The 25,119-nt window shown below is 41.5% G+C and overlaps 1 protein-coding gene across 1 annotated transcript in view; it reads left to right on the plus strand.

Moving 5' to 3' along the window:
• Positions 1-25,119, plus strand: part of NAT10 (N-acetyltransferase 10) — a 1,889,152-nt gene that overhangs the window by 556,445 nt on the left and 1,307,588 nt on the right. Inside the window, exon 9 of the mRNA XM_044082846.1 lies at positions 14,602-14,735. Coding sequence (XP_043938781.1) covers positions 14,602-14,735 — 134 coding nt within the window. The remainder of the gene's footprint in view (positions 1-14,601; positions 14,736-25,119) is intronic.

The following is a 25,119-nucleotide window of genomic DNA, read 5'->3' on the forward strand; positions in this document are numbered from 1 at the left end:
CGCAAGCACCTTCCACCCCCCCAACACAACCCAAATGACACACAGTCCACAAACTCAGTGTGCCACTCAACCACAACCCATAAGGCATAACAACGTACCCAACACTCTAGTCATAGGTGACTTTAGAGTCAGGCACACTGATGTTCCACTCACCAGGCTAAACAAGGAAAAAGTTACTGTCAACTGCCTGTCAGATGCCAGGATCCGCCACATAATGCATGCACTCAGGTCACTCCACAGCAAGTACAAATATGACTGTCATTGTCCATGTTGGTGTGAATGACATGAGACCTACCTCCCTGGACTACATGAAAAGAGACATGGAGGAGCTTTCTGATCTTGTAGCCCAGGCGGGTATGACCCTAGCCCTGAGTAGCAGCATCCTACCATCACCCAGAATGATACCACAGTACAAGGGCAAAATGATTGACTTCAACAATTGGCTAAGCTTCTGGTGTCATTCTAAGGGGATCCGGTATCTGTCTGCCTGGGATGACATGATCGACAAACCATGATGGCCTGCACTTGTCGCGCTTGGGATTCCGAATACTGGCTAAGGCTCTTGCCACCCCTATAGTGCCTTTTTTAGGCAAGATTCAAATGACAAATTCACCACTGTAACAGGTACAAGCAAAATCTGTGGGTAATGCTACTTAATGCTAGAAGTCTAAACCTCAAAATGCACTCACTCGAGGCATTCCTTAAAATAGAGGACATCAACATCTGTGCAGTGACAGAGACCTGGTTCAAGGCTCCAGGGAGCACCCCTGCATTACCAGGGTATAATTCATACCACACCTTTTGGCCACCTAACCTGGACCGAAGCACTAAAGGCGGAGGCGTGTCCATATTCATTAAGGATATCCACACCTCCAGGCTAGTTGCTCAGCATAATGCATCTAAGATTATCCAAGTGCAACTAACTCTGGGCAAGACAGCAATGCAAATTGTAGCTTGCTACAGATCCCCCACCATGCCCCAGGATTCCCACTCCTCATTTCTTGATACACTGGAAAATATTTGGGTAAAACCTAACACCCTAATAATAGTCGATTTCAAATACCCCACCATTAACTGGGAAAACTACTCGTGTACCGACTCTTGTGCTCAGTGTTTTCTGGAATTTATAAATTCCATTGCCTTGGATCAGCTTATCCACACCCCCACTAGGGGCAGCAATATCCTAGACCTGGTATTACCAACATGGGCAACCGGTGTTCCACACCAGAGGTCAATTCCTCTGTCAGATCTGACCACAAGCAAATCACCCTAGACATCCACATCCCGCCCCCACCCCCCATTAGGCAAACCACCGTAAAAAATTTCTCCAAAGCCAACTTCGCGCTTCTTAAGACAGAAGTGGTAAACTTCACGACACCCATGCTGACGGACAATAGAGATACGACTGCTGAATCCTATGCAGTCGCACTTTATAAGCACTTACACGAGTGCATGGATCGTGCAATCCCTACCAGAACCAAGATGCTATCTTCCAAAAAAAGGAAGCCAATCTGGTGGTCCCCTGCTATAAACAAACTCTACAACAGAAGAAAGAAACTGTTGCAAAAGAGTAAAATCCCATGATTGGAGGAACTCCGTGGTCAGCCTCAGTAAGAAGCTGAGAATCCCTCATTAAATCCTCCAAAGCTAGTTCGGAAAACAAAATCACCACTGATTCTAAAGGCAACCACAAAGCATTTTATAGCTTTGTCAAGAATCTCAATGGCAACACTCAGATCTGCTCAGAGTTACAGCGCAATGGCACTAAATATACAGAACCAACTGATATTACCAACATCCTGGCAGATAGGTTCAGTGCTAACTTTACCCCTCTCTCATCTCCTAACGGGCCCAACTGTATACCGGAAGAATGCAAAGTACCTGTAATCACGGCTGCACAGGTAGAAAACACACTCTTCAAAGCCTACTCAGAGGCGATCTCTGCCTAACATACAAAGCTGTGTCAAACCCAGAGCTGTTGGACATGCTCCATGTAAAGAAATCCCAATCCCTCCGAGCTGCACGCTCTAGGGACCTAAATCTTGTCATCACAATAAACAGAACATGCTGGAGGGATAGATTCCTGTCCCAGAGACTTCCCATACTGTGGAACAAACTACCTATCTATATCAAACAAAGTATATGTGTAACTAGATAGTTTCCCTAAACATACAAATAAATGGTTAAATTTCTATTTATACTTTCTATATAGACTATCCCTTTTTCACTATCCCTTATGAGACCAAATGAACATAAGAATTCTCATACTTTACTTGACGATGTAGTGACTTCTTGTGTATTTATTGTGTGTGTGTGTGTGTGTGTGTGTGTGTGTGTGTGTATATATATATATATATATATATATATATATATATATATATATATATATAATTTACGAGATTGTTGTCTGTTTTCTTTAGATAGGTATTTGTATTGTTTATTTGTGTTTTTGAGGTACTGTATTGTTGTTGTTTGAAAAAAGAAAATTGAAATAGAGATTTTGGAAAAAAAAAAAAAGCTCCTTATTAGCACTCTTCAAGAAAAATCTTGATGATTGGATGAGAGATAGGAAATTCACCCCAGGGATCACTTCAGTGGCTCTGCTTGACAGGGGCACAGAAAAATAATTTTCTTGGGTGGCGAAAGCCAGGGTACCGTTTGGCTAGGTTTGTATAGGCCCTAGAACCAGTAGCCTAGTACCTACCTATGAACCTACATCTTTGTATGTTTTGTCTTAAAGTTCAGAAACCGTTTTTAAGATATTTCTTTTTTGCAAAATAGAGCAAAAAGACCTTTGTTTTTTGCATAAGCAAGTGTTTATGTGAACAGTTTTTATGCAAAAAACTAGGGTTGTTTTGTATCTTTAAACTCAAGACCTAGCTTTTCCCCAAAATATCTATACCCCCAACTGAATAATTTAAATTTCTGAAGTCTCTCTGTATATGAGTGACATGTAAAATCCATTAACTGTTTAGTAAATTTTCTCTGAACAGTCTTCAAAATCTGCAGATCTCATGTTAAATGATAGAAGGCCAAGTTGTATTTAAGAATAGGTCTAACCATAGATGTATACAAAGTACATAAGGCTTATCGTTTTATTTTTCATAATAACTGCCTTAAATGCCTACCTGTCTTATGCTTGGTATTTAATATTGTTTTTTTAAATTTAGTTCTTGGTCAGTATGCATTCCCAGGTCTTTAACTCATTTCCTCCGGTAGAGCTCTTTGGAGTGTGTACCTTTTACTCCCAGTGGAAGTGGCTTGAGCCTTTAAAAAATGAAGTTACCACCTTACATGTCAAATATCCATATCTCTGGAACTGTGTTACTAGAAAACTGTAAATGGCAAACTATTCAGGATAAATTAATTTTTATGCTGGTGGCATTCATTTAGTTCGATGCTTTAAACTGGATTTTATAAGCCAAAATAAGGGCAGTGAATATTAATTTTGTAATGTATAAACAGCTTATGATATTTCAGTAACTATTCAAACAAGACACATGCTGCCAGTTGGATTCTGTTCATACAGCTGTGAGCTCTCATTGAGCTATGCAATTCTGTCTGTTATCTGAATGTTGAGGTACTTAACTATGAATGAAAATTATTACAATACAAATAATATTCAACATCTGTTTAACTGCATTAGACAGAGGTAAAATATCTATACAGTTATATTTGCCATCGTGTATGCTTAAGATGAAATCTTCTGGCACATTTTATGTATCATGGCTACAGAATTATTAATGGAAGTATGAACAAGGAATATTTGATGCCTAGAGGCATCAGTAGGATTTAATTGCAGAAACACCTGGAGGCACACTTGGCTGTAATGAGATTATACCCTACCTTCTCAAGCTTGTGATCATTCATGATTATTGAATTACATTCTAACTTACCCAAAGTCATTATTTTCTGCTTATTACTTTTAAAGCATAATCCTGACCCTATAATAATTTATTCATCCTTACTTGTCTTTTAAGGCTTTCATTCTTAAACTTGCAGCCTATGCCCATGTATCTTTGAAGAACTGCTTTTGCTTTTTATTTTTTAAACACCTTTATTGAATTATTAAGGCATAGGCAAACATTTATATAAGGGAAAACAAATCACGTTAACGTGTTCGCAGTTACAAACATTATACATCATGTAATGTTTTTATACTATTCTGATTAATCCAAAAATGTGAAGTAATTAACTTCATTTATCTGCAACCTGTGGGTATTCTGATCCATATCGGATCCGAGCTGGCAACATTTTTCAAACATCTGCTCCAAGCTCCTCCCTTACCCATAATCCCTCCCATCTCCTACTTTCCCTCATATCTCATTTGCCGCTTCATGCATACACATTGTGGTCTCTCTAGCTCCAAGTTGAGTGTAGTAAGTGGAAGTTTTTTCTGATGTATTTAGTGTGTGTTTGTGTGTGTGTGTAGTAGATTATCAACCCTTTCCTCCCCTTCGTTGTTCGTCGGTTTTCTGTTAAAAAAAAAAAATAAATAAAATAATTTAAAAAGTTAGATTGTAAGATAGTGTGTAGGCTTAACCTGACCTTAGTGTGTGTGTGTTAGTTTTGAGTTTAGTTTTGGCTGAGTGGGTTTTTGTGATGGCTGAGCAGCCAAAACCAACCTTTAAAAAATGCACAGTGTGTGGCCACAAGCTTTCACCGGCTGATGGCCACACACTGTGTTATTTGCCTGGGTGTTCCCCACCTATCTTTGCCTTGTGTGTGCACAGGGCCCAACCCTAGGGCATTGAAGGAAAGGAAGGCAAAGCTGGTAGCTAAGGGCCTGCTACCAGTTTCATCCTTGGACACTGCGACCTTGGCTCCAGTAGCCGATCAACCTCCCTCTAAGCCTTCTGAGGTGGGGACTAAAAATGAAGACAAACAGGACAAGAGAGATAAAGACAAGAGAAGGGAAAGGCACTGCAAGCAGTCTCCAGAGCAGGAGCCCTTTCCTAGCCTGCCTACAAAAGTTGCCAAGACTACCTCTCCTCAGCTCCACTCCCTGAGGTTCTCCCCGGAGCTGACTGAGCTCTCGGACCAGAGGCCTTCTTAGAGGTCATCGCATAGACCAGCCAGATCCGAGTCGGTCGCCTCCTCGTGGTCGAGTCTGTTGGAGCTAGACATGGACAGGATGATGCAGAGGTTCATTTGGACCCAAATCCAAATGGGAGTTTTGCCAGGCCTCTCTCTGGCTGGAGAGGGGACCTCCATGCCATTCTTCCATCCACTGTCTCCTTCCTCGATCCGAACTGCAGTTTCGGGGTTTATGGATCCGAGGATCCTCTGAGCTTGGGAGTTCGTCGGTGACGGTTCCGCCAACCTCATCGCCGGCGATTATCTTGAGTTCCTCGGTTCAGACCTATTCAGATCCGAGCAACTCTCGGGGCCAAGAACGGGGGGTCGGATCCGAGGGAACGGAGGTGTCTTTGGCTCCGACTTTGTCGGATCCGAGCCGTTCCTTCAGAACCTCGGCTACCTTGGTTGCGTCCCGACCCTCACGGCGGAGTTGGGGAGAGCTTCCTCCTTGTTGGTTTCTAAGGAGGTGCGCTCTCCTTCAGCCTTCGTCATGGTGGAGAGGGTTCTCTCCCAAGGATTGAGACCCCAGCCCATTGCCTTGGACTCCGCCCAGGTTCCTATGGATTTGGTCAAGACTCCCATCAGCTTGTCCTAGTGACAGCCCGTGCTAGAGGACCCCCCCAGGTGGATTCCTTCATGGTACCCCCAATGACTTACGAGCCCTTTTCAGAGAGTCCCACTGAAGAGGGTCCCCGTAAGTGCTCGTATAAGAGGAGGCACATGGACTACCCCGAGTCCCTCACAGAAGATACTGACTTGGTGAAGGTGAGGCTTCACCCAGGTCACCTCCCGAGGATGTCTCCTTTGGAGACATCATGGAGATCCGCCAGAGTGGAGGTTGGTCAGCCCCAAAACTATCTATGGATGAGTAAGTATTCCTGGAGTCCCTTGGCACTGACCCATCTACATCCTGGGTATCCCCTCCTGCAGATCCCTTAGTGGATCTCATTACCACGCAGGCATGGAAGGAGCCTGACACCATAGAGCCAATACCTAAACACCCGGACAGGATCCTTTCTCCTCCCACAGACAGACAGGCATGGTACAAGAGATCCCCGGTGGATGCTATGGTGGTTGCAGCTGCCACCAAGAGAGAACTGGCACAGGAAAGTTCTTCATTCCACCCTCCGGACAGGGAGTCTAGGGTGGTGGATTGATTTGGGAAGTGAGTCTTTTATTCAGCGACGTTTTCCATACGAGCACTGAATTATTTGACACACGTCATACGACTTCAGCGAGACCTAGTTACGGAATTCGCTGTGTCGCCCCCAGAGTCTTAGTCGCCAGAGGAGAAACAGCTGTTCTTGGCAAAAATGTCAACTCTAAAGTCTGTTTCGAACACGTCCATGTGTCTCCTTTCCCATGCCACGGAAGGAGTGGCTAGGGCGGCTGGGGCCAGTGTAGCTATGAGGCAACACGCTTGGCACAGACTGTCAATTTGCGGACCCCTTCAAGGCGTCATTCACAAATACTCCCTTTGATGGCTCTTCCCTATTCGGGAAGACAGTATGTGACACCCTGGTCCAGAGCGAGAAGGATGTGAAGATGGTCTGTTGTCTGAGTCCATGTTTCTAGCCTTCAAAGATCCTGTTCTAGGAATCAGAGAGGGCAAAAGAATATGTGGTTCTGAAAATCTCAGTTTTCCCGGGACTCTCAGGACACTTCATCCCCTAGAGGCAGAGGGGGACAAGACAGACGCCGCCCCAGAGGAAGAGGGGGACCGAGGAACTTTGGGTGTAGGGAGACCTTCTTGGACAGACCCACGCAGCAACCCTGAGGAGTTGCCCAACTGTCCTACTCTGGAGACAGTCGGGGGGGGGGATTGTCATTGCACCTAATGGCTTGGGAGTCCATTGGGTGCTTCAAATAATATCCAGAAGCTACTCCATCCCATTCTTTGCCCCACCTGTCCAATCAAAGCGCCTCCCGGATGTTCCACCCGCTCAAAGTGAGGCGGCAGGGCAAGAAATTTCAAAGCTTCTTCGCAATCGGGCCATCGAACCAGTCCCCCCAGATCAGTCCGGATTAGGTGTTTACTGCAGGTTCTTTTTAGTGTCAAAAAGGATGGTGGACCTCAGGCCCATATTGGACCTGTCAACCCAAACAGAAATTCCGGATGGTCACCTTGCAGTCCATTCTACCTTACCTCCAAGAATGCGACTGGATGTGCCCGATAGACCTCCAGGATGCTTACTACCATATCAAAATTTGCAGAAGCTCCAGGAGATCCCTTCACTTCCGGCTGGGAGCCAGTCATTTCCAGTTCAGAGCCCTACCGTTTGGTCTCACCACAGCTCCCAGGGTGTTTACCCAAGGTTATGGCAGTCGTAGCAGCTCACCTGAGGCTTCAGGGAATTCAGGTATTTCCTTACCTAGACTATTGGCTCTTCGCTGCTGCCACCAAGCGTCTACTTTGCATGGCCAGCGACTCCATCCTACATCTTGCAGTCAGCCTAGGGATTACCATCAACATCTCCAAGTCCTGCTTGAACCCGACACAGACCTTGGAATTTATAGGGGCACGGCTGGACACTGTACTATTGCAAGAAGTTCTTCGTGTTTCACTGTTGCAGTCATTACATTTGGGGTAATCTGCTGACAGGTTGCCCTCAGTCGGCCTGTTTAACAAAGTCTTGGGTCCTGCGTCGGTTGCTGTCCCTTCTTCCATGACGTCAGGTCGTCGGGTATAAAACATGCAGCCGATGCCATTACACCAGTCTTTCTTGCCGTGTGGTGCCCGAAGCAGAAGCAGGTCGCAAGTGCCGGTTGGCCGACTTCTGAAATTTTTGTTTTCGAGTTTCAGAACCAAAGTCTTCAACTTAAAGCTAAGTACCCCGTTAAGGAAACTTTTTCTTGCTCCTTACCATTGTCATTATAAGTTAATAATTGCATTACTTGTGGAAAGCAAATACCTCATAAAGATTTTCATTTGTACTGTATTCCTTGCCTAGGCCCTGACCACGACGTACCTTGCTGTCAGTTTTGTGCTTTATTTAATCAGCGCACTATCCATCGTTAGTACATTTTTGCCTCTAAATATTTTGGTTCTCGGCTTAATTATTCAGAAATGTCGTTGGTTAGCCATCTGACTACTGGGATTCCGAAAAAAACGCAAAAATAAAGACACAGACAGGCCGCCGAGGTCCAAAACTGCTGACGACGCTTCTCCTACGCCAGTTGCCAGTTCGCCGGTACTCAGTGAGATGCTTTCGCAGCCCCTGATACCCGCTACCTCTTATTCACAGACCTCTACTTATACCCATTCGGAGTCCAGTATGCTGCGAGATGCTTCACATATGGAACCCATGGATGTGTCTACCTTGGATGGGTCCAGAGCCGCTGTGCAGGCACCGGCTTCTGAGGGTGTATTCAGGCCTACAGACTTGCATATTAAATCAACAAACCCTTCATTACTAAGGCCTAAATCTTGATCCATGTCTAAAACACAGACGTCCAGGCCACATGTTCAGGCCCCTATGCCTAAAAAACAAATGATAAAAATGGCTGAACATCTAATTACTCTAATCAGGGGTAGTCAGCCCCCCCCACCACCACCACTCTTATTGGCCTAGGGCTGAGCTTGATTATGAATCTTCTGATCAGGATTCTGTTTCTCCTGACTCTTCTAATGACCTGGATTTGTCCATACCTACTTATGAGGATTCTGATGCAGAAGATTCCATTCCCTCTGCTTCCCCTCCTGAGGATTTTTCTTTTGGGGAAACTTTTTACATACTTTAAGGGAGCATTTCCACTGGGAAAGCCAGGAATTTTCTGATTCAAAAAAGAGGCTTAGGGATTTCTTTCTTCTACCTCAGCATAGGCCTTTGACTATACCTCCTGTACTAGACATTGTTGATGATGTGTTCTCGGAATCCAGTTTAGCCCCTGATTCCCTGCCTCCAGCTCCTAGTAAACCTGACAGATACTACAGGGTTCCTGAGTCCCACAAGTTCCTTTTCAAAAATCCCGTTGCAGATCCGGAAACCATTTCTCAGGGGCCCAAGGGCATTAAGGCTTCTACTGCTAAAAATCCTACCCCTTCTGATAGAGACTCCAGGGCGCTGGATAGATGGGGTAAAAAGGTTTATACTTTTGCAACCTTGGCAATCAGAGCTTTAAACTGCCAATTTCATATGTTAAAATATCAACAACATGTTACTGGACTCCTTAAACAAAAAATGATGTTGATTCCTGACTGTGTGGAAAATAAAGATTTACAGGATTTAATGCATTCTGCTGAACAAGTTGGAAAACATACTTTGCAATGTGGTTTTGATTGAGTAAACAAGGGAATAGTGTAAAGTCCACAACGAATCTACAACACTCAGCTTGTCCAGAAGTATATAGCACACAAGGCGAAGCTATAATACGTCCTGTTTAATATAAATATCTCAACACGACAAACATAGAAGTCTACATGCTGGTGGATGAAAGCGCTTGATCAGTTTATTTCTATTTGATTCAGTGGTTTTGAACCTTTATGTTTGTCATGTGGACAAGCTGAGTGTTGGAGATTCAATGTGGTTTTGATTCTTTAGGCGCCTTTTGCAGGGCTGCTGTTACTGGGTCTGTGCTTAGAAGGCATGCTTGGCTTAAGGAGCAGTCTTTGCCTGATCGTGTTAAAGCTAAACTGTTGGATGCTTCTTTAAATCAGGACCGCCTGTTTGGCAATAAAAGCCATTGTGAAAGCCACTGTTCAGTGGGAAGTAAAGCTGTTTGGGTTAGGGAGTGTAGGTCGGAGATGTTGTTGGCTGTAGAAATGATTGTGGAGTCGTCTGCATATTGTATGAGTGAGGACAGATGGCAAGAGGTGAAAAGGTCATTTGTGAAGATGTTGAATAAGAGGGGACCCAAGATGGAACCTTGTGGACCACCAGTAGAGATGGGTAAGAAAGGAGAAGGGGAAGAGAGCCATTTGACTGATTGTTTGCTTTCTGACAGATAGCTGGCAAACCAGTTGAGGGTGGGGGAGGAAAGGTGAAAGAGAGTTTAGATAGTAGTAGTGGATGAGATACTGTATCAAAAGCTTTAGAGAGGTCAAGAAAGAGACAGGAAGTAAGTTTATTGTTGTCCAAAGATTCTGCAATGGTGTGAGTAAAGGAAAGTAGAGCAGTAGTTGTACTGTGAGAGGGACGAAAGCCATGTTGGGTAGGGGTGAGTAGTTTTTGATTGAGGAGGTGATCCATAAGTTGAGTGTGGATGCATTTTTCTAGTATCTTAGAGGGGACAGAATGGCAATGGGTCGGTAGTTTGAAGGGTCAGTGGAGTTACCTCCTTTGTGGAGAGGGATAGTGTAGAAAGATTTCCAAAGGGTAGGAACAGTAGATTCTTGCATATATCTATTTATTAATATTGTTACTGGGTAGGCGATAGTCAGCTGCGAGTTTGAGGAAGGTAGGAGGTAATTTGTCAGTGGAGGGGGAGCAGGGTTTGAGTTTGAGCAGTAGTGATTTGATGTAGTCTGTGGGCACAGGCTTGAAGTAAAAGGGTGTAGTGTTAGGGGTGGGTGAGGGGATAGGTACTGAGGAAGAGATAGGTTGAGAGGGTAGAAGATTTTGGATGGAGGAGATGGTGTGAATTAAGTAGGGTAGTTGTTTCCTCAGGAGTTGTGTTTGGGTAGGGTGAGGGGTTAGAGGGATTACCAGGGTAGAGGATGTTCTTGAGTGTTGTCCAGAATTTATGAGGGTTTGAGCTACATTTGTTCTGCCTGAGTTATAGAATGACGTCTAGTCTATTATTACCTGTTTTTTTAACAAGATTGCGTAGTTGTTTGTATTTGAGTAGAAGAGGAGTTTGTTTACATTTGCTCCAGGCTTTCCAGACACTGTCCCTTTGTTTAATGATGGACTTAAGTTTCTTTTGAAAGCCAGGGAGCATGATTGGATTTCACTCAAATCTTCCTAGAGGGAGCTAGGGAGTCTAGAGTGTTGTAGAGCTTGGGAACCAGAGAGAGAACCCCCTTTGAATTAGGTTGGGTGAAGGCAGGTACCTTTGGCTTCCTCCAACTTGGAACCCTGTTATAAGGAGGGCAAGTGGTTAACCTAACCAGGTACGAGACTGTTTGCTTCTGCATTAGCTTTTTAATATCTTGAATTATGCCTGTATGTTGAAGTTTGTGCCAACATATGTTTACAGTTTGGAAGAATTTGCTGCTTTGTCTCCAGAAGGTAGGTCATATTTGAATCCGATGGTTTGTAACCTGATTCAGATTTCCGAACATGCTCTGAGAAGTGTCTATGCTTGTGCTGAGATGAAGTCTAGGGATTCTGCTGTTTCTGTGGTTTTGAGAAGGTTTGGTTGTGTAGTCAGAATTGTTCTGATGATTTGAAGGTTGAAATTCCTAATTCTCCACTTTACCCAGATCTGGAATTAGGGCCTGAGGCTACACAGATCTTTAAACAGTGGGACAACAGAGGTAAATTGATGCATGGAGGATTCACTTGGGTGGACTGTCATCCTCCTTTCAGGGAATTCTCTTCATCCACTCAGCCATACAAGCCTGTTTCCACCAGTGCTACAACATATGTCAGAAGCAGTGTTCATACAACCAGTACTTGTAAATGAAACGGGCAAAGGTTTTTATTCTAAGACATTTTTGGTATCAAAGTAGAAACATATGTGGAGACCTGTGTTACATCTGTCTTTTCTCAACTTTTATGCAAAAGTTCCAGAATTCAGGATGTTGACCCTACAATCACTGCCTGCACTGCTTCTAAACCATTTTCCTTTGATAATGCTAGATATCAAAGATGCTTGCTATCACATATCCATTGCTCACAGTTTCAGGAAGTATCCAAGGTTTGTTGAATCTAGATCACATTATGAGTTCTCTTCATTACACTTTGAGTGCTCACAAAGTGTCTAGTGGTGTCTCACTGCAGATTTCAAGGCATCCACGTTTTTCATTATCTAGATGACTTGCTTAATTGTGCAGTCTTCTCAGATGTTTAGTGTCCTTAAAAGTATATAACCTCCTGTCACATCTGGGTTTTCAGTTGAACTTACAAATAAATCATGCCACACACACACACACACACACACGCCTTTTTTGGGGGTGTCTGATAGATACACTTATGCAAAATATCTTACTTCAAAAAGAAAAGGTAATAGCTCACCAACAGATCTTTCTTATTTTTTTCTCAACTGCTTCATGCTCCTTTAAGAGAATTTCTCAGGATTCTAGGCTTCCTGGCATCCACGATCCTCATGATACCACTTGCTAAATTACATGAGAAAAATCCAACTGTGCCTCAAAAAAACTGTTGTATCCAGCACTTATGCCACTTAGACTTTCATATTACCTTGCTGGACTTTGTAAGATGAGAATTGTTAAGGTGGAGGGATCAAATGGCTCTCATTTCAGGACTCCCTTTCCTTCTTTCAACCCCAGTTCAATCTGTCTAGACAGACTCTTTCGATTAGATTATGCTTGCGCTAGTGTTTCCATGGGAGTAAAAGTGCAAGATCTGTGGAAGTGTTTGGACAGGCCAAAGCACGCAAACCTCAAGGAGATGTTTAGCAGTGATTCACACTTTGAAAAAACTGCACCCTCTGTGGACTCTGGGCTCTTTACAGGTGGCTATAGACAATACCACAAAGATATGGTGTTTCAGACAAGGGGTTGCAAGGATGTCCTTCATGGATGCATCTGCAGTCATAACAACTGGGTAGTCATGTCGTCAGGCAGCCCTTCAGTCGGCCGGATTCCAAAGTCCGGGTCTGGCTTCGGCTGATGTCGCACTTCACCCGACGTCATCACTGCTGGTCTTCGGGTATAAAGGCATTAGCCGACGCCATTTTCCTCAGTCTTTCTTGCCGCGTGGCGCCCGAAGCAGAAGCTGTAACATCTTTGCAACCACTTTGGAACCACTCAGGTTATACACACACACAGTCAGGAACAATATTTTTTATCTGTCTGAGAGCATTCATATGAGGCTAAGGAGTTCTGTGTTACTTAGTTGTTGAGATATTTAGAAAAATGTGAAAATTATATCTGTTTAAAAAAAAAAAAAAAAAAAAAGGTTAATATCTCTGCCTGCGGTAAACAGAGGTCAGATGTTAGTGGTTGAGTTTGCCTTTGTGTAAGCTTTAAGATGAAATCTTTTAAAGCCTTGTAAATAGCATGGTTTTGGAATTATTGATGCAAATATGAACAAGCAGTATTTGATGTTTAGAGGCATCAGTAGTAGTTAACTGCAGATGCGCCTGGAAATGTCACTTGGGTGTAATGAGTTAAGGTGCACATACCCTCTAAAAGATAATTTGTGGCAATGAAATATTGGCAGCTTGACTTGTGGAAATTTGCCACTTTACATCGGATTAGCCCTGCAAAACTAGCTTGACCTTGCGTGCATTTCTGAATGTATTGTGAAAAGCTGCACAAAAAAAGTGTGGTACTGTTCTCTTATTGTATGACTATACATGTACATAGTGTGTGTCTAAACAGTGCAGAGCAGTAAGATGCAATAATTTATAGTCTGATGGTAAGTAAGTGAAAAAAAATAATGCTGAAATTGTATATTTTGTTTTTATTACTGTGGTATTCCCATGTTTCCATCTCTGAGTGACTTCTGATTTTTACTTCTGCCACTTCATTCATTTTTGCTTTGTCCATAATGTGTACTGTAAAGTTGTAAGCCATGGCTGCTGCATTGTAGTAAGGAGGACATTTTTTTGTGAGTAACCTGACCACTGTTTTTATTCCAGGGCTATGGACAGCAGTATCCCAAGTAGACTTTCATGCCCAGTTAATCTTTTTGATATGAGGGCTGGTTGATCTTTGGGAGCAAAGAGAGTCTGTTACATCTTATCCTCCTTATCCCCTCCCAAATGAAGCAAATAGGTCGATAGCAGTTTGCTTGCCAACTTGTCATCTGGTGTCTTGGCCATAGGTGGCAGCACTGGTGTACATAGTGACCTAACTTGTTCTTGAAGTGTTTCCTGGTTTGGGCTTGCTTTTCATGGAGTGTGAAGCGGTGAGTGTGACAGTGTACTGAAATGAGTGGGCCAGGTGCCTGTTAAACTACAGGATATTTCTTTTCTTTTTTGTAGTACAGTCTGTCGTCTTCTGACTTGGGGGTCTGGTATGGCAAGCATATCTGTTGCTTTGTTCAGCACTTTACTGCCCTGCTTTTTTGTTGTATTAGTGTGCACATCATTTGGTGCACTTAAGGCTTCATTGAAGTGGTCAGTCATACAGTGTCATATTGACATCCTATGTCTCACTGAGGAAACTCGTGTATTGATTCTTGATTTTACCTTGTCAATGCTTCTAAGAGCAGGGCTTTTCCACTTTTTCTACAAACTGTCAGTGTGATACTTGTAGTAGTAATGAAGTAGTTTTATGGAACCCATCATATGCAGTTGATCTGTAAACTGTTTAGGTCATGGGTACTTGAAAACTTTGTCCTTATAGAAAGGTGCCAGTGAAGTTCTTTTCCTGTCAAGATCATTAACTGAACCAGCTCTGCATAAAAAGCATTCTGGTATTCACTTTGTTTGAATTGTTTTACTTGGCAGGTTAAAGCAGTATTGAAATTTATTGAAGCCGTTTCAGAGAAGACACTTAGAAGTACTGTGGCCCTGACAGCTGCTAGAGGACGTGGCAAATCTGCTGCAATGGGATTGGCAATTGCAGGAGCAGTCGCTTTTGGGTATGCATTGTTTATGATAGTGGTCACTCCATTGTACCTGTAAAGACCATGCTCTTAATTGGTGTAGCTACTTTGTTTTTCAATAACAGGGACTGCTGTGATTCATTGTGAGTGTATTTATTACAGTTATAATTCTCTCAGCAAATCAGACAGGAAAATTAACTTCAGTTTATATGCAACCATAACCTTAAAAAACATGATAATGGAAAATATATTCAGCCTCTAAGTAAAATCTGTTCAGAATCATGTTCCTGATTTGTTTCAGGGTGGAGAAAAAGCTTAGTGCTAGTAGTAAAATCAGATGCATACACAGATTGCCTCTAATCTATTTGTTTAACAAGTATTAAAATATATCTTTATTTTCTTAGCCTGAGAGCATTTCACTATTTAAATGAGATACCAGTGCATGAATCACTTTTTGAAGGTCTGAGGGTGGAGCCAAGGGCCTTGGTTCAAGCAGTATTCTTGGGGTGACCTGCTAATAGCCATCATTAGGTTCAGTCATATTTTTTTAAAAGCCACCAAAGTCTGTCTGTAATATTGAATTATATGTAGCAGGTTTGAATAGAAAGTTCACTATATACTTGGCAATGTTGCACACATTTTTGGATATCACATCTGTAGGTGAGTCATATTCAGCAACCCTGTTTTTCCCATTTTTTCTACTCACTGTAGGGGTGCTGCATCAGGGGTCACTACCTTTCAAGATTCAATGCTACTCATACCTTCTTCGACAGTCATGCCTAACTGTCGCAGCTGTTCTCTTCTTTCTTGCCTTCTTTTTGTCTCTTGCAAATTTTCTAAATCTTATTGCCTTCTTCTTTCCTCCACATGTGATAGGACCACCGTAATCTGTTATCTTTGATCTTCTCTGCAATTGGAGCTACTTGCACGTCTGATCTGATACCATAATTTCTTCATCTTTCCCATAGTATGCATCTTCCTACCCATCTCGGGCACTCCATCTCAGTCACATCTAGTTTCCTCATTTGCCCTGTCTTTGCTGTCCAGGTTTCTGTGCCATACATAAGTACTGATCACACCGCTGTTTTCTAGATATTACTTTTCAGCTTTCATATTCTGTCGCACACACACTCGGTCACTCTGTCCCACTTAACTGCAACCTCTACTTTTCTGGCTTTGACCTTGTCATTCAGACTACCCTTCTCCTCATCCAACTCTCCCATTATTTTCCCTTTTATCTCAATTTTCAACTTCTAATTTTGCCCATTTGCTGGCATAACCGCTGTCTTGTCTGTACTCTGTTTTATCCCATGTTCCTTCAGTTTTGCATTCCATTCCCCTATCACTTGCTGAAGTTCGTGTTCAGAGCCTGCTTTTAATGCTACATTTTAAGCATACAAGCATTCACCTTTGTTGATTTTGTCTCTACAACAAGCACTCACCAGTATGAATAGCAGTGGGCTCAGATTAAACCCTAATGCCTACCCACTCCCACTGGGAACTCCTTTATGAGCCTGAGCACTTTGCATACTCAGATCATTGGATCCTTGTACATAGACTGCACAAATTCTAGCAGTGTTTTCTGGACTGTAGACAAGTCGTAGGACTGCCCAGATTAGCTTTCTTGGGACTTTGCAATATGCTTTTTCAAGACTAAGGATGCCCAGTTAGACTGTTAATCTCCAGCTGTTTCACTGCTATCTGTCTGACTGCAAATATTTGGGCAGTTGTGCTGCATCCTGCTGTCAGCCTGAATTGATCTTACTTTCTACTATGCTGCATGTTTATCAATCATCCTGTTGAGCACTTCCATGCAGTGTTAAAGGAGGTTGATGCTTCTGTACTGCTCACAGCTGTGAATGTCCCATTTGTTCTTTAACACTGGCAATCGCGTACTTTCTCTACAATCATTTGAGATGTACCTTTCTGTCCCGTAAAGCTAAGAATACCCTCAGGAGTCATTTCTCCCCTAACTCAACATCTTTATCATATTTGCTGTTACCTCATCTGAGCCTACTGCCTTCCCTGACTTCATTTTCTGTAATGCTGTTCTTACTACTAGTGTGGGTCATCTTTGTCTTTCTGTTTCATCATAAACTGTGTATGGAACAGTACAGTTTTTGAGGGGTTTTCTTCATTCAGAATTTGCCAAGTCTTCTTTGTTTGTCTCTGATGCCTTGTGGACTTGACCAGATTGTTGCTGACCCTCCATATGAATGGTGTCTGACTCTCTTCTTTAACTTTCTGTCTTTGTCTTGCAACCTGATAGTTTTGATGCCATCTATTGAGTCATTTTCCAGAAGATGGTAGTGCCTGTGATGTGTAGTTTGCTGACTTACCTATATGTATTTGTAACCCCTTAGTCTCTTACCACGTTTTACATGATGCAGATCTGGAATTAGTTGAATTCCTAGTTACGCTTAATATTAATTGTCAAATTATAGCCAATAAATAAATAATAAAAACAGATCTGATGTCCATTTTTGTCTGATTCAACTGTTGGGACTCTCTGACTCCTCACCTACCCATAATTCTCTTTTCTTCATCATTACCCCAGATCTCTGTTGCTGCCTGAACCTAATGGTCTCAAGTGCTCTGATCTTCATTGTAGGATGTTCAAGGAGACTTACCAAAGCTGATGACAGAATGATGTGGAGGTTCCTACGATCACAGGTACAGTTAGGGGTTGTCTTGATTCCATCCATGCATGTCGAGCCAAGAACAGTGCTAATGATCCCTCCACTGATGAGACTGTTGTAGGTCCGATCTTTGGAACCAAAGCCTTCGAATTCTAGCATTTCCAGAGTGCCTGTGTCAACACTGATGCCTTCCACTTCGGCACAGGCTATCCCGAGACTCTCATGACTCCGACATTGTCTGATCGGAATGAAAGTCAGAGCTGAAGCTTTGGGGCTGATTTGACTCTGAAATTTTTGGATCCATCCCTTCCTCTTGGTGTTGGTGACTGGGTGGGTCAGAGCTTCTGGACCTTTCTCTGTCCCCCCTACCCATTAGAGAGACCTCCTTGATTCCATTTTCTGTCTTGGCTTTTGAAGCTTTCCATCAGGTTCTGTCCATGCCAATAGATGAGGTGCCTCCATCTTTCTCAGATCCAGCCTGGCCTGCTATGTATACTACTTTGGAATTCTCTCCTTCACATCGACAGGGACAGTCAGTTGCCAAAAGCCTCTGAAAATTTCTATCACTGAGTTCCCAGTTTGATTTGGACCCATCACCAGAGGTTTCCCGATGGCAGGTCCATAGGAAACAGACTTAAAAACAGAAGCACTTAGATTCATCATCAGAATCTGTGATGGAAGACAAGAATTTTGATGAACAGACTGGTTCCCATAGATACCCCTTTGGAGAAGTCTCCTTTGGTGAAATTCTAGAATTGAAGCAGAAAAGGGGGATAGTCAACAATGTACCTTCCCTGAAGAATCCATGTTGCTGGAGGCTTCTGGAGCTGGCTGTTCTACTGCCTGGGTGGTCCTGCCATCTGACGGCCTCATTGCTTTAGTGGTTCAGAGGGCCCGGATAGAACTGGATACAACAAAGCCAATTCCCAAGAAGCCAGTCAAGATTTTGACAGCGCCTAAAGATAGAAGTCACTGGAGTAAAGACCCCCCCCACACACACACACACACACACACAGATGCTGTTGTCATAACTGCATCCATGAAGAAAAACCTCTACAAAGACAGGGATGTCTGTCCACCCCACCCCCCCATTTTGTCCCAATTTGGACAGATTTGGAAATTGGTCATAACACTTCAGTGACCTTTTCTGTGAGAGCTTTAAACTGTCTTCCCCATATTACACATTTCCAAAGAGAGTTGCCCATAGAAATTAGCAAATCTCCTCTTTCAGGTAATTTGTGACAGATATATAGAAGAATGTGTGATCCCAGCTATTTGCCTTAAATTCCCTCTATGATGTTTGCATGCATCTGCTTTCTAATGTAGCTGATGAAATGGCTAGAGCAGTGGGTACTGCCATAGCTATATGCTGCCATACTTGGATGTGGTTGTGTGATTTTTGCAGAAGGCTTTAAGACATCCTTTCTTTACTCCCCCTTTGATGGTTCTACTTTGGATCCAAGGTTAAGGGGACGTAGACCAGAAGTGAAAAGACATTTTTGGCTGTGGGAATCTGCTTCTGTATTCCTCAAAGAACCTTTGAAGAAGATGTGATTGAGAAAATCACAAGGTTTTAACCAAGATGCTTACTTGGACATTTTGTGTTGTAGATCACATCTACAGGGTTGTTAGGATGTCCATTCTGTCTTTCACCTCCAGTAGTAGTGGTTACCAGTGGGTGCTTTCCTTTTAGGGTGGGGAGGCATTACAAAGGGAAGACTGTTCAATGTATGTGGACACTATTAGACCAACCTTCACATCAGTATCCTGGAGATGAGAACAGTCCTATTTGCACTGTAGCCATTTCAAGACTCTCTGCCAGTGGGCACAATTTCATTTCAGACTGACATTTCTTTAGTCTTGTTTATCAACAAGCAAGGAGGAACCAGATCATACCCTTTGTTGAGAAGACACGAGAGCGTGGCAGTGGGCTAAGTCTTCCCATTGCTTTTTTTAGCCGCATATAGTCCAGGGACTAACATGTACTAGCGGAGAGGTTGAGCAGGTGCATTCTTCTGCCTCACAAGTGGTCTCAGACAGTGGTGAATGAAAACTTCCACCACTGGTGCCAAACCTTGCTGCGACCTGCTTGCGTCCTACCTAAACAAAAAGTGTAGCAGTTACCTTAGTCTTATCCCTCCTCTGGGTCAGTAACCAAAGGACAGTCTACTCCACAGTTGGACCCTAGGTCTCCTTTCCACGCCCCTTTCCACTGTTCATGAAATTCATTCAGAAAGCCGGGAGGTAAGGTACAAGGTGAAAGTAATCCTCATTGCTTTGTGTTGGCCTTTGCAAGTCCGGTTCCTGTGTCGTTGGTCTTACCTTCTACATCCTTCCTGGATGCTGGCTTGCAGGCCAGATCTCCTATCCCATTCACCTGAGCATCCTCTCTCAGACCAGAAACCTTGAAATTATTTGCTTGGCTCCTCTAGTTTTAGTGATAACCAGAGACTCCATGTTTTTGACAACATAGTACATTACCTTATAGCAACACAATAGTCTAACACCAAGAAGAAGGTATAACAAAGTAAATGAAAAAAGTTTTTTTTTTTTTTGGCTACAGGATAGGGTTTAGATACCTTTTCTGCACCCCCCTTCCTTCCATTTTAGAGTTTTTGTCAGAATTGTTCCAAAAAGGTTTTAACTTTTCCACAGTCAAAGTACAGATCACAGCCATTTCTAATTTTCACATAGGACACAGTGAGACTCCTATAGCCTCATTAAAGGTATCTTAGTTTTTTCTTAGAGGGACTTCCCTTCTTCGACCCCTTATATGGGACTTGGTTCTTCAATGAGATATGACAGTGATGCTTCAAGCCCTTACACAGCCTTTTTTTTGAACCAGCAGTGTCTATAGACTTGGAAGTTCTTAACATGGAAGACTATCTTTTTGGTGACAGTTCTGCAAAAAAGAATTTCAGAGTTGCAGGCCCTTTTCTTCAAACAGCTGTATCTGTTTTTTTTTCATAAAGACAGGGCTTTTCTAAAACCAAATCCTTCCTTTATTCTAAAATTAGCATTTGAATCCAACATAAACCAGTCCATCAGTTTTCTTTCTGAAGCTTTCAGATAAAGGGGGATACACATTACATTTGCTTGATCTTCACAGGCAACTTGGGTTCTATCTATATAGAACTAAAGATTTCAAGAAGTCAGACCAGTCATTTTTTTTGCATTATCCAAAGCTAAACTGGGATGTGGTGTTACCAAGATCACTCTCTCAAAATGGCTGTCATTGGGATTTAAAACATATCAGTAAAGCTCTCGAGCATATCATTAAGAAATATAAAGCCAACTAAGAACTTAGGGTTGCAACTAATTCAGACGTCAGCCGTATGGCCTCCTTCAGCCATATTAGGAAGCTTACCTATAACCAACAATACTGTTCTAAACTTCTCAAATTTTTTCTTCTCCTCTGTGGTCCCAGGCATGTTGCTAATGTTCTTGCAGACAAATTCTCTTCCAAATAAACTTCACCCACTCTCTCTTCACATACCCTGTTTTGTTACTTTGCAAAGCTAAAAATGCTTGTCCTGTGGGGTTCTTACAATATCTGTAAGAAGCATGGTCGGACACAGCAGCCTCCCCAACAACTCTTCATCCTGAGTTTCCCCACTAATTGTTCCTGAGGTGTCTAGAATGGCAGTTGTGGTACCTTTAGATAAAGGGTGGTCCCTCTACTGACCCCTGAAGTGTAGGCCTGTATCACAATCATTGTTACTGCTATTGAACATATCGTAGTCAAATTAATAAATTCTAAAACAAAATGTGTGTGAAGTATCCACACACCCATTACTTATCCATACCCTGTTAAACTTTCACATAACTTCATACCCACGCCAGCACCCAACTCACCTACATTAAACATATCCAGGTCCTAATACCTCCTGTCTTACTTTTGGTAGAAAACACAAGTTATACCCCAGATAGTGCACTTTTGAAAAACACTACTAAAATTCAGTCCCATTATCTTTGTACTTCTGTTAAGAGGCAACATTGAACACAAACCAGAACCACTTTAACAGTAATGCCTCAGCTCAAACTAATAAATAGTATCATATTACCAGCTGTCTCTTTAATCCCACAGCATCAGAGCTGAATCAGCCAAATCAATGCCTTTACCATACAGCATAATCTTGACATTATAACTATTTCAGACACATCTGAAATCATTCCAACAGTGCTTGACCAGGTGTACACCAAAAAAATCCAAAGAAAACCAAGTCAGTCCAAAAGGAAACCACAAAGCAGCGTTTTTAATAACTCCAAGTAAAACAAAGAATGGGTAAGCGCTTTAGTCTGTCAAATCAGACATCTTCAGAACCATCCATATTAAACTCAAAGTTCTACTTAAAAACATTCAAAGAAACACGCCCCTCAAAAACAACCAATGCATTTAAAGAAACATGCTCACAATAAGTACATGTGAAAGATTAAGATAATTTGAAAATAGTTAAAAATAGTTACATTTCCGAAGTCCTTCTCTTTAATTCACTAGAAATAGAAATATTGTAATTTAACCCTGGTGGATATGCAGCATCAAATTTAAGCTGCCATTTCATTTACTTCCTAAATAATTAATTTTCCCAGTCTCCACCAGTGTCGTGCAAAACCTGCTGTTCCAAAATTAAAAACACAAACTTATTAAAGTTTAAACAATATAATGAATGTCGAGCAAGTGCACTTTTATTGTCCCTTCTTCTAATACTATAAATATGTTGATAAATCCTTTGTTTAAGGGAATTATTGGTTTTACCAATATAAAATGCATTGCATGAGCAACAGGTAGCTAAATAAATAATTCTTTTTGTGTTGCAATTTACAAATGTACCCACATTCCATGTTTTTATCTTACTGAGCACCTCACCATCTTTGTTAATATATGTACAGTGTTCGCATTTTCTTGTAGTGGGGACCCCATATGTGCACCCAGTATGTTCCAATATCGCCTTAAAATTACTTCTATTTTTATAAGTAAAAGTCGGTCTGGAAATAAATAAGTGACAAATGTCACTACCAGCTTGTAATAAATTCCAGTTGTTAGAAATTATTTTTTCAAAACATCTAGCTTCTACCGTATAATGCATAACCATATTGTTGACTTTAAATGGTTCAATTTCCCTAGTAGCATCCAAACTTTGTACATTAACTTGATGGCCAAGCCCAAACTTGATAATGGGAGCATATTTGTTTTGTCTACCTATCCAGATTTCATTGCCTGTGGAGTCCAAGAGGTCAGGTGGATAACCCCCTCTCCTTAAACATGTCCTTTGCAAAATTAAATTCCCTCTGGCAATCCCCATTATCAGATGTCAGTTTAGAAACCCGGATCAATTGGCTTCTCACAATGACTTTTTTCCCGTGCATAGGATGGCAACTAGTAAAATATAAATAAGCATTACAAAATGTTGGCTTACTGTATATTGTAGTATTTAAAGTGCCATCACTTTGTTTAGAAAAAATGATGTCCAAATAGTTAATACTAGCTTTGTCTTGAATGGTTTAAGAATATTTTATTATCCCATAGTGGATTTAGTACAGCTGATCATGAAATGTTGGTTTCTTTTATGGATTTGGTGTTGAATAACAATTTTTTATACTTTGAAAGAGAATATTACAGACAATGCAAGGGGGTGGCCATGGGTGCATCTTGTGACCCCCCTCTTTGCCAACGCTGTTATGTTATGGTGGGAATTGCATTTATTGTTTAGTTCAGCATTTTTTTAAGTTTTGTTTGACATATTGTAGATACCTGGACAATGTTTTTTATCTGGATAGGGACACAAGATGATTTGGACAAATTTATTAGTTTATGCAGGAGAATACTGATTTTCTGAGATTTTCTCGTGTGACAGACAAAGCTAGTATCAACTATTTGGACATCAGTTTTTCTAAACAAAGTGATGGCACTTTAAAAACGAGAATATATAGGAAGCCAACATTTTGTAATGCTTATTTATATTTTACTAGTTGCCATCCTATACACAGGAAAAAAGGCATTGTGATCTGGGTTTCTCGATTGACATGTGATAATGGGGATTGCCAGAGAGAATTTAATTTTGTGAAGGACATGTTTAAGGAGAGGGGGTATCCACCTGACCTCTTGAACTCCATAGGCAATGAAATTTGGATGGGTAGACAAAACAAATATGCTCCCATTATCAAGTTTGGGTTTGGCCAACAAGTTAATTTACAAAGTTTGGATACTACTAGGGAAATCGAGCCATTTAAGGTCAACAATATGGTTATGCATTATACGGTAGAAGCTAGATGTTTTGAAAAAAAAAATATTTCTAACTGGAATTTATTACAAGCTGGTAGTGACATTTGTCACTTACTTATTTCCAGACCGACTTTTACTTATAAAAATAGAAGTCATTTTAAGGCAATATTAAAACATACTGGGTGCACATATGGGGTCCCCACTACAAGAAAATGCGAACATTGTACATATATTATTGTTAACAAAGATGGTGAGGTGCTCAGTAAGATCAAAACATGGAATGTGGGTACATTTGTAAATTGCAACACAAAAAGAATCATTTATTTAGCTACCTGTTGCTCATGCAATGCATTTTATATTGGTAAAACCATTAATTCCCTTAAGCAAAGGATTTATCAACATATTTATAGTATTAGAAGAAGGGACAATAAAAGTGCACTTGCTCGACATTCATTATATTGTTTAAACTTTAATAAGTTTGTGTTTTTCATTTTGGAACAGCAGGTTTTACACAACACTGGTGGAGATTGGGAAAATGAATTACTTAGGAAGAAAATGAAATGGAAGCTTAAATTTGACTCTGCATATCCACCACGGTTAAATGACAATATTTCTAGTGAATTAAAGATAAGGGCTTTGGAAATGTAATTGTTTTTAACTATTTTTACTATTTTTAACTATTTTCAAATTATCTTAATTCTTCACATGTATTTATTGTAAGCATGTTTCTTTAAACGCATTGGTTGTTTTTGAGGGGCGTGTTTCTTTTAATGTTTTTAAGTAGAACTTTGAGTCTAATATGGGTGATACTGAAAATGTCTGATTTGACAGACTAAAGCGCTTAACCATTCTCTGTTTTACTTGGATTTATTAAAATGTTGCTTTGTGGTTTCCTCTTGGACTGACTTGGTTTTATTTCAGAAACAGGTCTGAAACCCGGCATGCCTAGTTGTCACCACCTCATACCAAACTGTATTCATATTTTCAAGATTACAGACCAAGTAAAAAACCTGAGGAGGAGCATTAATTCTCTCCAAAGACTACCTTAACCCCAGCATCATTGCACAAGCAAACAATAATTCAGAATCGGATCCACTCTGGATCCTTTTAAAATTTCCAACAACCAACCAAAACCCCCTTGTTAGACAGTGCATGCCTGCCTCCTCCAGCCTCACTACAAGAATTCAATACTGCCATCCAGCAAATATATGCTAAAGCTCCCAAAAATTGTAACCTTATCAACTCTGAAGCGACTAGACCAAACCCTCAATCCAGTACGCATAACTTGCTAGATCTTGTAGTAACGAAAAATTCTGAAATATCTAAACTCACCATACATGCACCCTGCTTCAGGGATCACTGTCCCATAATTGTCTCTTCATATAATCTAATGTTAAAGTATAAATCTGTTGACATACCACAAGAATTTACAAATATAATAAAACTTTTATATGAGAGCACTTGTGCAATTTTACACATAAACAAGATAAATCCATGTCCAATAAAAATTTTAAATTGGACCAGATAAGGGTGTCCGTTGTCTTCCCTACCTTTTTAT

The sequence above is a fragment of the Protopterus annectens genome, chromosome 9.part0 (genome assembly GCF_019279795.1).
Source record: "Protopterus annectens isolate FY-2018-M chromosome 9.part0, PAN1.0, whole genome shotgun sequence".
NCBI lineage: Eukaryota > Metazoa > Chordata > Ceratodontiformes > Protopteridae > Protopterus > Protopterus annectens.